The sequence below is a fragment of the Ochotona princeps genome, chromosome 15, assembly GCF_030435755.1.
Source record: "Ochotona princeps isolate mOchPri1 chromosome 15, mOchPri1.hap1, whole genome shotgun sequence".
NCBI lineage: Eukaryota > Metazoa > Chordata > Mammalia > Lagomorpha > Ochotonidae > Ochotona > Ochotona princeps.
In genome coordinates, this window is record NC_080846.1 from 49,169,388 (window position 1) to 49,183,558 (window position 14,171).

Below are 14,171 nucleotides of genomic sequence, written 5' to 3' on the forward strand. Positions count from 1 at the left end.
TCTATTATCTTTGGAGCTGGGATGGATCCAGGCTATTTCCAAGTTCTTAGGCCTCTGTACCAACATGAGACACCGGAAGAAGTCCCTGCCTCCTTGCAGTAATCGGGCAGAGTCTTGCCACTGCAACCATCTGGGAAGTGAAACAGTGAATGGAAGATCTTCCTCTCTGTAACTCTGCCTTTAAAGTAAGTAAATAAAACTTGAAAAAAAAAAGGGGGGGGGGACTTCTCTTTTCAAAAGATACAACATCTGGAATGGTTAAGAAAAAAAAAAAGAAAAGTTCCCCAAACCCATTGCTAATTTATCTGCGAGTAGCCAGAACTGGGCTGCACAGATTCTCTGTGCTGGGGATCTAAGACCTGACAGGAGACATCAGCAACAGGAAGCTGACAGCACTTCCAGGCTGTGGCTCCCAATCAAGAGCCAATTCTCCCCCAGGTGGCAGGTGGCAACCTCTGGAGGCACTGAACATTCTACAGCGAAGAGACCAACTCTCCAAAAACAAAGAATTTAGTGCAAAATGTCAACAGTGCCGGCTGCAAGAGGAATGAGATTGGAAGCACTGCCTGGGCTCCTGGCCTTCCCTTGGTGAGGCCGCTCCTGTCTCCCTCCGGCTCTGTGACCCACTCCAATGCACTTTCTGTTGCTTTTCTTTCACTTGGAGCACTTCTCTATTGTTTGCTGGCATAGGGCTCCAGCTCAGTCACCTGATCGTATCTGCTATATCTGTATACTTTGAACCTGTGCTTCAACCTTCAAAGCTACAGACATGAGGGCCAAGAAATGGTTGGTGTAACTGTCGTATTCACTACTGGATGTTTTATGGTATCCTTGTCCTTTGCTTCTAGAAGTCAATCACACCCCTTCCCAAAAATCTATCAACCAAAAATGTTTCCAAACATTGCCAGATTTCCCAAAGAGTAAAAACATCCCTGGTTGATCATGGTTTTTAAACTATACAAAAACTCCACTCAGCTTAGGGGTACAGGTAGGCCCAGTCAACTCTTAACTCCCCAATAAACCTGGCACCTAGCACTTGGTGTCCTGAGCCTCATGCACTACAAAGGTCCAGGGTATTTACATCTGAACCTTTCCCACTCTTTGTGAGGTTCTGCTTCATTAAATATACAAACCTCTTTGGCCCTGTGTGCACACCTATGCACGTGGACACACAGAGTAAATAAGGCCTTGGGCTGAAAGGCAGCCCCTGCCTACTTCTCTTCTTCTCTTACAACTTCAGAGCATTGCACTCTCTCAAAAAAGGACTATCCTAGCAAAGTCCCAAAACATGCTTTATGCTGTTCTAGTTTGAAGCATTGAAGAAATTCCTCCTTAATGGGTTTTTCCTCTTTGACTTCTCTTAAAAATGTCACTGCTCTAACTCCCCTCTCGCAACAAACACACTCCGTGTCCTCCATTCAGATGAATGAAGTGCAGAAGCTTTTTGTTGGTGCTGCAAGACAAGCCTTTTCACCAGTGCTGGAATGCAAACTCAACCATGAGATAAGTAGTGAGTCAGCAGGTTTGCATTTCTCAAATGGCTCAGCACTTACTTGAAGTATTTATTAATGTTTTACAAACAATTCCTCTTCTTAACTTTTCCAATACAAGAGATTCTCAAAAACCTGCATCCAGGCAACACTAGTTTCAATTTCGGAGTTTCACTGTACATCAATGTCAAGGCTAGGAGTGAGCACTTATTTCTCCTGTTGGTCTTCTTCCTCAGGGGGAAGACCCCTATTTGAGAACTAGGTCGTGTCCTCACTGAAGAATCCCCTATATATGTAAGACCTTATAAAAACTAGGTCATTTGCCTAGCTCTGCCTTTCCAGGACATCCATGGTATCACACTTACACAATGATTCAATCAACCACTGCTTCCTAAAACCACAGGGAACTGTACCTTGCCCTGACCTTGGCCAACTACAATAGTAGCATACAGCCTTCCCTCAGTTACAGAGTGGTAAGGGAGAAGCAGCTCATTCATGTTATTCCTTCAGCAGTTACTAAGAGCCAACTCCGTGCCTGCCCTGAGACAAAAAGCCTGGCTCCCGTATTACATCCGAACATAGGGGAGCAAACAGAAAAAAAGCACGGATACATAACAACAGATGAGAATGAGAGGAAAAGAGGAAATTAATGAGTGGGACAGTGGGAATGAGAGTTCACAATTTTAAACTGTGTGGTCAGGGAAGCCGAATCTACAGGCACAGGAGTTGTGCATTAATAAAAAGAACTGTGTTCTACATATTTCTTGTGAAACTGTCTGAAATTGTAACCCAGACCACTAGATCAATATATTGAGCTTTTCATTACAATGTATAATCAGTGGGCCTGGCGCGATAATAGTGGTTAGAGTCTTCACCTTGAACATGCCGGGATCCCATATGGTCGCCGGTTCTACTCCCAGTGGCCCTGCTTCCCATCCAGCTCCCTGCTTGTGGCCTGGGAAAACAGTTGAGGACGACCCAAAGCCTTGGGACCCTGAAACCCCGTGTGAGATCTGGAAGAGCTCCTGGCTCCTGGCTCCTGGCTCCGGATTGGTTCAGCTCCGGCCATTGTGGTCACTTGGGGAGTGAGCTATTGAATGGAAGATCTTCCTCTCTGTCTCTCCTCCTCTCTGTATATCCGCCTTTCCAATAAAAAATAAATAAATTTTAAAAAACACACAATGTATAATCAGTAAAATTAAACTGGACCCACAAAATTTCAAAAGTTCATTTCTATTTGAATAATACAACAAATCACAACACTTGCCATGCTTGTCTATTATAAACAGCATTTAGATTTCTCTCTCAAAAATATCTCCACTATTGGGGCTGGCACTGTAGTACGGCGGATAAAGCCACCATCTGTGGTGCCAGCATCCCAAACGGGCACCAGTTCAAGTCCTGGCTGCTCCACTTCCGATCCTCCTCCCAAGCAGAAGACCTGAAAGAAGCTCCTTGCTTCTGCCAGGCCAGCTCCAGCCACTGCAGCCACCTGGGGAGTGAATCTGCATATAAAAAACGGACCTCTCTCTCTGGCTCTCTCTGTAGTTCTGCCTTTCAAGTAAATAAACAAATCTTTAGAAAAAAAAAAAAGTCTTTATTATTTACCACACAACTCTAAGAAGCAGTACAAATGGAAAAAGCAACCTTAACTATTCAATTCTGAATGGTGTGTTATCTTTTATGAAGTAAACCATGATATCTTCGTTCTTAATTTTTGAAAGTCTCAAACGGAATTCTGCAAGAGAATGAAATTCTACTGTCCTAAGGCATTTTCTGATTGGATTAACTTTTCCCTGAGCATCTAGGATGTTACTAACCAGGTACCATAATCCTTGAGAGAGCACCAGAAGAGGCATCCGAGTCTTTTCTGCAGGTCTGAACTTCCTTGTGGACAGGGTACAAGAAACAAGCAAGGCGACTGATGCCAGACTTGACCTAAACACTAACTTCAGAAGACAAGTAAGACCTTCCACCAAAATAAATCATTCAGTATTTCATTATATGTACCAAATTTTAAAACAAACTATCCAACTAGATATTATGGCAAACGGATATTCATGTGGGATGCTATGATTTGATATTTGTTCAAAAGCTCACATCTTGTTCAATGTGAGTAATTGATTTGCTGAGCCACAGATGTATTGATTTGGTTTCCAATCCATAACCTCTGGTATAAAGCAGTCTGGAGAATCAAAGATTGTGTTTACTGTACAAGTCTATCATTATACCCCAGTCTGTCTCTGCAATCACTGAAAAGTAATCATTAACTGACAAACAACAGAGAAAGCAACCAAGCGCTCCACGCTTGCCGTCAACTTGGGACAAGACCCTGCATTTAGCCCGGATCTTGAGACAAATATGGAGAAGCCAGGAGCAGTTCGCAAACTGCCAGCTCTCCTGAGTCATGTTTCTGACTAAAACTGTGTTATGAAATGGAAAGAATGACATGTCTTGCGTTGAATCAGCACAGATGTTAACTCCTTGAATGTAAGGGTCTCGATTTAAAAACAGCAAAATGCTGTGGAACTGCGACCCCGGAGAGAACTGGGTAAGGCTGGCAAGGCTGGCTATCCCCCTGAATCCTGTGTAAACAGGCACACCCGTATGCACGAGAGGGAACGTCGAGCCGGAGGTTAGGGGGAGGAATTCAGAACAATCACAAGGTTAACGTTTCACTGAGCACACACACCCAGGCCTGGCCCTGAGCGTCTACACCAGGCTAGGAGCCCTCAGGTAACGGAAAGGCTCCTTTCGGAGCACGGGTTCGAGCCCACACAGCCACCGGATACCCGGGCAGCGCCAGGTCAAATCCAGCCTTCGAGAGCCGGTCCCGGGTCGACCCCACCAGAGCACTTGAAGCTCCCTGGACACACTGGGCCGAGGTGGGGAACCCAGGCAGGGGCTGACTCGTCAGCCCAGTCCCCGGCGCCCCAAGCCAAGGGAGAGCCGGGGCCGCGACTTGTGCCCTCAGCTGGACCCGGGCAACCCAAGGAGTCGCCTCCCACACAACTTGCAAAGCGTCCGCCACTATCGAGGCCACGGGCTGCCCTCTCGGCGGCAGGCGGGCGCGGAGGCCAACTGGCTCCCACGCCAGAGGCGCTGACTGACCTGGAGAGGTGCTTCAGGATCTGTTTCTTAATGATCCCAGCCATGGTGCCGAGACGGGAGGCGCCGCCGCTCTCTCTCTAGCTGTTCCTCACTGCCTCCTCTCTTCGTGGCCGTCTCCTCTCTGTCCAGGGCAGCCCGGCAGCAGGAGAGATGCCTGGGCGCTCACGGCAGGGAGAGACACGAGCCCCCCGCCGAGGCCACAGCCGCCGCCGCTGCCGAGGACCCGGAGCATGACGTTCAGGCCACCGCGGCCGCCGCAGGCGCCATCTTGGCTGCAGCATCACCTAAGAGACCAGCGGCAGCGCGGGGGCGGGGCCGACGTGTTGTGGGCGGGGTTGGCGCGCTGTGGGAAGGGCCGGCGCGCGCTGTGGGCGGAGCGGGTTTGAAGGAGGCGGGGTCGGCGAGTGCTGTGGGCGGAGCGGGCGGAGCCAGTGCGCTGTGGGCGGGGCCGGCGCGCACGCTAAGTGGGACAGGTGAGCCCCGCTTGGCTCTCCTGGCGTGGTCCTTCATGCAGGGTCGTCTGCCAGCTATGAGGGTCTGGGGACTGCCAATCGCGGGACCTGCTGAAGCGTTAATCCTCCCTCACTTCCCCGGGACCGTGTTGTGGAAGTTCTTCCACACTTCCACTTCTTTTTTTCATTTCTTTAGAATGGAAAGCTGCATTGCTCTCTTAACCTAACTAGCTTTCCTTACGGACTTCGCTCAGTGCCTTCTGCTTTACGTTAGCCAACTGCTATGGTCTGATATTTCCTCCAAATGATTCCAATCCGAGCAGAAATGAAAGTCCACGATGTGTATCAGTAATGTCTAAGACCCAGAAACTAGAAGCCTTAAATTGAAATACTAGGTCTAGCTTTTCTTTTTCTTTCTTTCCTTTTTTTTTTTTTTTAAGTTGGATCAACCTGGAAAAGAATTTCTCAACTTTTGGCCTCACTTGAGTCATCTGCAAAAACAGGTTAATCCTATCAGTTTTACTTCACTGGGTTGTATCTAGAGAAATAGGTGTGTCAAACTCATTTGGATATTTCCCTAGCAAGGAAATTGTTGAAATCCACCCCACCCAGCTTCAAAACAACGTTTTTCAGAGGGTTAAGTGACCAGAGATATGTCTAAAAGGGCAAAAGTGTAGTTCAATATCCTGAACCCCTTTTGAAGAATGGAAAGATAAGATTCCTGGGATGACTTACTTGCTTTGTGTTTGCCAAGAAGTGAACCAGACACTTCAAGGATTTCGTATTGCCTAAAGAAAACAAACCAGTTCTTGCCATCCAAGAGTTAACAGCCTAGATTGATTCACATTTCTAAGCCCTGGGTCAGGAATGCTGACTGAACCCGTGGAGTTGTATAAATTTGGACAACTTTCTACCTCAGTCATCTCCTCTGTGACAGACATTATAAACTCACAGAATTTTGTGAGAACTAAATGGAATTATGCAAATAGAGTATCCAAGAAAGTGGCCAGCACATTGCAACACTGAGTAAGTGAGGGCTAGGATCAATACCTGAAAGTGACCCATTCAGACATGGATTTACAAAGGGTCTGTTATTTCCAAAATGAGAATGTCGGTTTGATTTGTTGAAAGAAATGACCCTGAAATCAAAAACTTGGATTGGAAACCCAAGTGTGTGGATGTTTTAACTATATGATCTCCTAGGAAAAAGTTTTGAAATTTTTCCAGCCTGCAGTACTGTTGATGAGATTGTTTGAAGGATTTACCAGGTTAAGCAAGCTAAAATAGAAAAATGGCCTACCAAAGTTTATTAGTGACATCAGACTTTACAGCCAGAGGGTCACTTAGGATAAGGGAGGAGGTATTGAGCTTATCTACGGAACCCATCAATTGTTTCTATACTCTTGTTTGGAGCTCTTGTTTTGTATATCCCACCAAGTGTTCTCATTCACATGCTGTCCACTCAGCTGTTCTCATACAAATGATACCCAATCAATCACACAGATGGCATCCATCCAGTTCTCATACAAATGTTATCCTGTCAGTTGTAATCCTGTGCTCACTGACCTTCCAGGGTCACAATGTCCTTCTACACAAGCATGAGAAGTTCATGGCTTTTATAAAGGCCAGATGCCTTAGTAGTATGACTAGGACATGCAGATTTTAATACAAAACATCAAGAAACACCACAGATTAGTAATCATAGTTGTAATATTGTTTCATTGTGAAAAATAAATGGTAATAATTTTATTTTCACTCTTTCTGGATTGAGAGAATCTATCACACAAAATTTTGTTGGGAGGGGAGAAGTATTGAGGCATAGTGGATACGCCAATGGTGCTAACATTCCTTATGGGTGTTGATTTGAGTTCTTGCTGTTGCACTTCACATCCAGCTGTCTTTAAATGAACTTGGGAAAGCAACTAAGGCCCAAGCGCTGGGCCCCTTTATGCATGTGGGAAACCTGGAAGAAGCTCCTGGCTCCTGGCTTCAGGCAAGTTGCAGCCTTTTGGGGAATGAACCAGCAGATGGAAGATTCTCTGTCTGACTCTCATTCTCTCTCTCTTTTCTTTATTTAAAGAGCTTCCATCCGCTGTTTTACTCCCCAAATGGCTGCCTGCAATGGCCATGCTCCCATACAAAGGCAGGAGCTTTTTCCAGGTCTCCTACGTGGGTGCAGGGCCCAAGTACTTGGCCCATCCTTCTCTGCTCTCCCATACCATAAGCAGAGAGCTAGATGGAAAGTGAAGAATCCAGGACTAAAACTGGCACCCATATGGGGTGCTGCCACTTGTGGGTTGAGCCACCGCGCCAGCCCCCAAATTGGTAAATCTTACAATTTTTTTCCCCTCTTTGGACTCCTTCTTAAAAAGCAGTAAAATTAATGTAATGGACCTAAAATAAAGGAGGCTATGAGGGGTTTTGTTGTTGTTGTTGTTGTTGTTGTTGTTTGATACAATTTAGGCTATGAGAGTTTTGACTCAGCTGTAACCAGAAGAGGACAGGACAGGGTGGGTGGACATTCTTAGCTGTTGGGTGACCCGTATCTGCTCTTAGGTCTGTCCTCTCTATCCTAATGGTGCCTCATTGGGCGTTCTACTGCAGCTATTCTCACACTGGCCAGGACACAAGAAGTCCATGGGGGTGGGAGGCTGAGTCAGGCAGAGTCCTGAGCCTTGCTACCAGCCTGCTGTTGGTATTGACAGCAGCCTTTGTTAAAGGAGATGGGGCCTGTTCAGTGGCCTCAAGCGCTTCTCCAGTGAGTCCCTCCCTTCTCCCTGAGGGCGTTTGGATGCCCAGAAGGCAGAAGAGCTGAGCTCTTGGGCCAGTCTGGCCACCTGTGCCTGGGGGAGTAAGTAGGTGGCCTCGGACTCTGACCTCAACTTCCCCATGGGTAAACAGGGAGTCTGTGGTTCTGAGCCCTGCCTGTGTGTTGCAGGCAGCTGGCAGCCTTAAAATATCCTGATGCCTGGCTCTGCCACAGTAATGGTGGGTACAGCATGGCTTTACAGAAATGATTATGTTCTTCTTGGCAGTTTAACTCTGTACTGGGCCACATGCTAAAGTGTAACACATATTTAAGGTTCATAATTAGTATATTCAAGAATTTTCCTGATTTTTTTTAAATGGCATGTCCCATAGGCTAAATGACAATATTTAAACAATATATTTCAATACATTGCAATACCAACTGGGTGAAACCACCCAATTCAAACTCTAAAGCTCCCATAATCTGGCGCACCTGTGAAAACTTTAGATTCAGACAGAACTGGATTTGAATTCAGTCAATCTTACTTTGGAAGTTGATCTTACTAAGTTATTTACCATAACCTTTTGAAGTTTCTTTTATTCTTTTTCACAAGATAATTCATGCTACACTATTTATTGTTGTGATTGTTTGCTTTTATCTTATTGTTAATGTCATTAGTATATATAATCTACAGGACGATGTCTATTGCAGCATTGATTAATGTTCTATCTTTTTTTTTTAAAGATTTATTCAGTTTATTACAAAGTCGGATATACAGAGAGGAGGAGAGACAGAGAGGAAGATCCTCCTCTCTGCGGCTCACTTGGGGAGTGAAACATCGGACGGAGGATCTTCCTCTCTGTCTCTCCTCCTCTCTGTATATCCGACTTTCCAATAATAGTAAAATTTTTATAAAAAAAAAAAAAATTGGGCCTGGCACAGTAGCCTAGTAGCTAAAGTCCTCACCTTACACGCATCAGGATCCCAAAAGGGCAGCAGTTCTAATCCCAGCAGCCCCACTTTCCATCCAGCTCCCTGCAGGTGGCCTGGGAGAGCAGTTGAGTACAACACAAAGCCTTGGGACACTGCACCCATGTGGGAGACCTGGAAGAAGCTCCTGGTTCCTGGCTTAGGACATTGCGGTCACTTGGGGAGTGAATCATCAGATAGAAGATCTTCCTTTACGTCTCTCCTCTCTGTGTATCTGCCTTTCCAAGATTTATTTTATTTTTATTTTAAGAGCAGAGGTAGAGCCTGGCATGAAAGCGTAGTGGTTAAAGTCCTCGCCTTGAACGCACCAGGATTGCATACGGGCGCCGGTTCTAATCCTGGCTGCTCCACTTCCCATCCAGCTCCCTGCTTGTGGCCTGGAAAAGCAGTTGAGGATGGCCCAAAACCTTGGGACTCTGCACCTGCATGGGAGACCCAGAAGCTCCTGGCTCCTGGCTTCGGATCGGCCCAGCTCCAGCTATTGCAGTCACTTGGGGAGTGAATCAGTGAACAGAAGATCTTCCTTTACGTCTCTCCTCTCTGTGTATCTGACTTTGCAATAAAAAAAAATAAATCTTAACGGGTCCGGCAGCGTGACCTAGCGGCTAAAGTCCTCGCCTTGAACGCCCCGGGATCCCATATGGGCGCTGGTTCTAATCCCGGCGGCTCCACTTCCCATCCAGCTCCCTGCTTGTGGCCTGGGAAAGCACTCAAAAACAGCCCAAGGCTTTGGGACCCTGCACCTGCGTGGGAGACCTGGAAGAGGTTCCAGGTTCCCAGCTTCGGATCGGTACAGCACCGGCCGTTGTGACTCACTTGGAGAGTGAATCATCGGACAGAAGATCTTCCTCTCTGTATATCTGTCTTTGTAGTAAAAATAAAATAAATCTAATAAATAAATAAATAAATCTTAAAAAATAAAAAGCTGAGGTAAAGAGAGAAGAGGAGTGAAGGTGAGAGGTATCGTCCATCCACTGGTTCAGTCCCTGAATAGCTGCAATGGCTAGAGTTAGGCTGATTCAAAGCCAGGGGTCAACAACCAGGAGCTTCTTCTGTGTCTCCCATGTGGGTGCATGGCCCAAGTACTTGAGATGCTTTCCCTGGGCATAAGCAAGGAGCTGGATTGGAAGCGGAGCAGCTGGGATCTGAACTGGTTCCCGTGTGGAATGCCAGCACCACAGAGGCTTAACCTGAAGTGCCACAGCTCTGACCCTCATTCAACACTGACTATTAGAAATATTATGTTTAGTCTATCTCTCTGTAGTATTTTGGGGTCCATATTTTAAAAACAACATCAAATATTCATAATTTTATTCTTCAACTTTATTATTTGATTCAAACAAAGAAGGAACTTTCAAAAGGACTATAATAACATTATCACGTACAAACTGGTCTTTCAAAGCTTTCCTTTCCTTTACCTTCTAAGTCCACATACAGAAGGAAGCCCGTAGGGCCCGGCACAATAGCGTAGTGGTTAAAGTCCTCACCTTGAATGTGCCCCGAATCCCATATGGGCACCGGTTCTAATCCTGGCAGCTCTGCTTTCCATCCAGCTCCCTGCTTGTGGTCTGGGAAAACAGTAGAGGACAGCCCAAAGCTTTGGGACCCTGCACCTGCGTGGGAGACCCAGAAGAACTCCTGGTTCCTGCCTTTGGATTGGCACAGCACTGGCCATTGTGATCACTTGGGGAGTGAATCATCAGACAGATGGAAGATCTTCCTCTCTGTCTCTCCTCCTGTCTGTATATCTGCCTTTCCAATAAAAATAAATAAATCTTACAAAAAAAAAAAAAAAAAAAGAAGGAGGCCCGTAATCTGTCTGGATCCACTCTTCCTCGTCTCTGGAGTACATTTGCTGTTCTTTCACTTGTCTCACTAAGCCAGCAGCTTAGCAAATGTCTGCCATATGACTTCCGTTTTGCTCCTCCCTCTCTTCTCCATCTCTCCGCTTGTACCATAACACGGGCTTAACATCTCATACCACCTATGGTACAATATTACTCCTCTTAATCGCTCTGAATCAAATATTTGCTTTTTTTTTTCCCCACCTTTCAGTCTTAGTCCTCCAATTTCTTTTATTATTATTGCTATTTTAATTAGTAGATCAGGGTGGGAAGGATCTAGGGCTAGGGAGAAGTGGGCATGATGATTGTTTCCGGACTTCCTGTTTCTTCTTCCCATTCCTGGGGGGCGTGGAGGAGATAAGGGAGAAGCCATACTGAGCCTCGCACCATCCTGAGAATGGGGAACAGTCACCTGATATCAACCCAGGGTCCCAATGTGGCACATGCTCAGAAGAGTCTGCCCCAGTGGATGTGTTATTTGTGAAATGCTGTTGATCCGGCAGATCTGTGGGTGAAAATCCCTTCCAATGTCCATTGGCTGATAATCAACCTTAGAGTCTTTAGCCCAGATATTTGCTGTCATTGCTTGGCTGGGGTAGTTGTTCTTTTCTTCATTCTCTGCTATGGTACCAGGTATCCTCTGCATGCCCCAATGGGCTACCATATCCTCTGTGTGCACCATGGTCTGCTGTCCAGCACTCCATCCTTTACACTGTGGAGTTCTCATAGGTGGGCCCACAGACCTGGGCCAGGTGGCCCAGACCCAGCCAGACTCACAGTCCTGGGGTTCATGGATGTAGCACCCACCCCGCAGATAACCCTTCAATTTATTTTTTTTTTTTAAAGAAATATTTATTCGAAAAGCAGATTTGCAGAGAGAAAGGGAGAGACATACAGAAAGATTTTCCACTCATTGGTTCACTCCCAAATGGTCACAAAAGCCAGGGCTGGGCCAAGCTGAAGCCAGGAACTAGGAGCTTCATTTGGGTCTCCAAGAATGTGGGCCACGTTCCACTGATCTCCCAGACAGTAGCAGGGATCTGGATTGGAATTGGAGCAGTCAGAAGCGGAGCTTCTGAACTTGCAAGAAGCAGGTTAACCCATTACTAGTCAAAGCCTGCCCCCGAGGCCTCCAATTTTACGTTAATTATCCTGCTTAAAAACCACCTCATTGCTCATATCCTAAGTCTAGTGGCATGACTGTGTCTTTTAAGCCTTTTTTGTGAGTAATTGGCTTTGATCACGTTGGCACCTCCAGGAGTGAATCTCCAGCCTTCTGAACAAGATCTGCATATTCTAAAATACACTTAGGAGACCTTCCACAGTACACAACTGAAGACGATGCAAATTGGGGGGGGGGGGGAATTGATTTTTTTTTCTAAAGATTTATTATTATTGGAAAGTCAGATATACAGAGAGGAGGAGAGACAGAGAGGAAGATTTTCCATCCGATGTTTCACTCCCCAAGTGAGCCGCAACGGCTGGTGCTGTGCTGATCCGAAGCCGGGAACCAGGAACCGCTAAGTGAAAGTAAAAGAAGAATGCAAACTCTCAACAACTCTGCTGCCGTCTCCTTACATATTCCATATTGCGCAACATAAATATATAGAAGTTTACTTATTTCTTAAAAATAAGCAAATAAACTAAGATTGGTTATTTTTTTGTCCTATGATGTTCAATTCTGTTTCATTCACATATGATTTTGTTCATAGTAAGACTAAGTTGTTGAAATATCTTGGCTACTTACAAGTAATAGATTTTTATGGTTATACCTATAAACATTTTTCATTGCCAAAAAATGCAAACTGATTCTTGCTGACTTGTACAGAGAGAAGAAAATCTTGAAAAGATATCACAGAATGGCACAGCATGAAAACATGGGAAGGAAAATGGGAAAATTGATAGCTGTACAGCCAGGACCACAGGGAAAATAGAAAAGGCATACACCAGACTGCTGTGGCCAAATTGAAAACATACATGTCACAGCTTACGTTTGCCGCGTCTGCACTTGGACATTGGTTGTCATACTGCAATGGCTGTCTCCGTCCCTTCCTGACCCCGAAAAATACACGTTCCACGTGAAGCCCCAGTGCTCATTTCCTTACATCTGTGTATTGCAACTCAAAACCTCATTATTTGAGCTTGGATTACTAGCCCAGAAATTATCATTGAAGGGTAATTTGGTACAGCTGGCATTCACAACTTCTCCCCGGGAAGTAGTTCTGCCTCCCATGAGAGCTTATAAAATCAAGTTCAGAAGCTATGCAGCCCTTCCTGCCCCTCCCTAGTGCACATACCAACTCAACAGCACAAGCAGAGTTCACATGACCTTACAATAAACCTGTGTAGGAACATGACTCACAAGAAGATACACATTTCCTTATCATCTTTTGTGGCTCCTGAGTGTTTGGTGCTGGATTCAAACTCATAAATGACTATTACCAAGTCTGTGATTTGTGTTGCACAGCAAAATTCTATTACAACCTATCTTGTGTAACTTTTATTCTAGTATCTGAAAAATCCCAAACCCACCCTCAAGATTAATTTATGAGTTTATTTTTATGTATCTTGGGTTGAATTTATTTTGACAATTGACAACTCAACACACGCGTTTATTTTTCTAACTGTGCTTAAGTTTTCTCTCAACAAAATTTAAAACTCCTTAGGATAGTTTTATTTGTTGCCCTTTAAAACAGAAGGGTTGCACAATAGATCATAGATATGAATTTGACTTGAGTGTCAATACATAACCCGAAGATAGAATTTTTAAATGATGCTAAAATATGTAGATGAACTGCTTTTTCTTCTTACTTTAGTTCCTGTATGTGTGGCAGGGTTGCATGACATGTAACCCAATGATCTTCTACCTAGTTTTTTTTTTTGTTGGGCATGCTCTGTTTGGCCTTTGACACTACAATACAATGATCTATAGAGGAGTTTCTTGGAATTTCTTCAAAATAATAGTTGAGATCATTTATATGGACACGGTCAATTAGTGTTAAACTTAGGAGTCCCTCATAGAACCCTGGAGTATAAATCACAGGCTATATGTAACAAGTACATGACTTAGCAAGAATTTTTTCATGTCACGTTTTCTTTATCCATTTCTCTGATGAAGGACATGTTAATTGATTTCATATTTTGAATATGGTGAACAGTGCTTCTATAAACATTGTGTTGCAGGTCTGTTTGGGATAATATATTCATGTCTTTTTGGTATATGCCCTTTAGCAGGATTGCTGGATCATATTTCAGGTCTATTTCTAGCTTTTTTTTGTAATATCCATACTGTTTTCCCACAATGGATGCACTCCTTCACATTCCTATCAACAGTGCATAAAAGTTACATTTCCCACATCCTCATCAGCATTTGTTATTCTAACTTTTTAATACTCACCATTCTGACAGGGGTCAGGTTTTGATTCGTATTTCCCTGATGGCTGCTGCTATTAAGCATCTCTTCATATGGTTGTTGGCAATTTATAGTTCTTGTTTCCAGAACCATCTTTTCAGGTCCTTTTCGTATTTCTTACCT

At 44.8% G+C, this 14,171-nt stretch overlaps 1 protein-coding gene across 2 annotated transcripts in view; it reads right to left on the minus strand.

Annotated features, from left to right (window-relative positions):
• BLTP3B (bridge-like lipid transfer protein family member 3B) overlaps positions 1–4,907 on the minus strand; it is an 88,940-nt gene extending 84,033 nt beyond the window's left edge. For both annotated transcript variants that reach the window (XM_004583136.3, XM_058673234.1), the window contains exon 1: positions 4,602–4,907. In XM_004583136.3, coding sequence (XP_004583193.2) covers positions 4,602–4,645 — 44 coding nt within the window. In that variant the 5' untranslated portion in view covers positions 4,646–4,907. The remainder of the gene's footprint in view (positions 1–4,601) is intronic.
• Between the last annotated feature and the right edge of the window lie 9,264 nt (positions 4,908–14,171).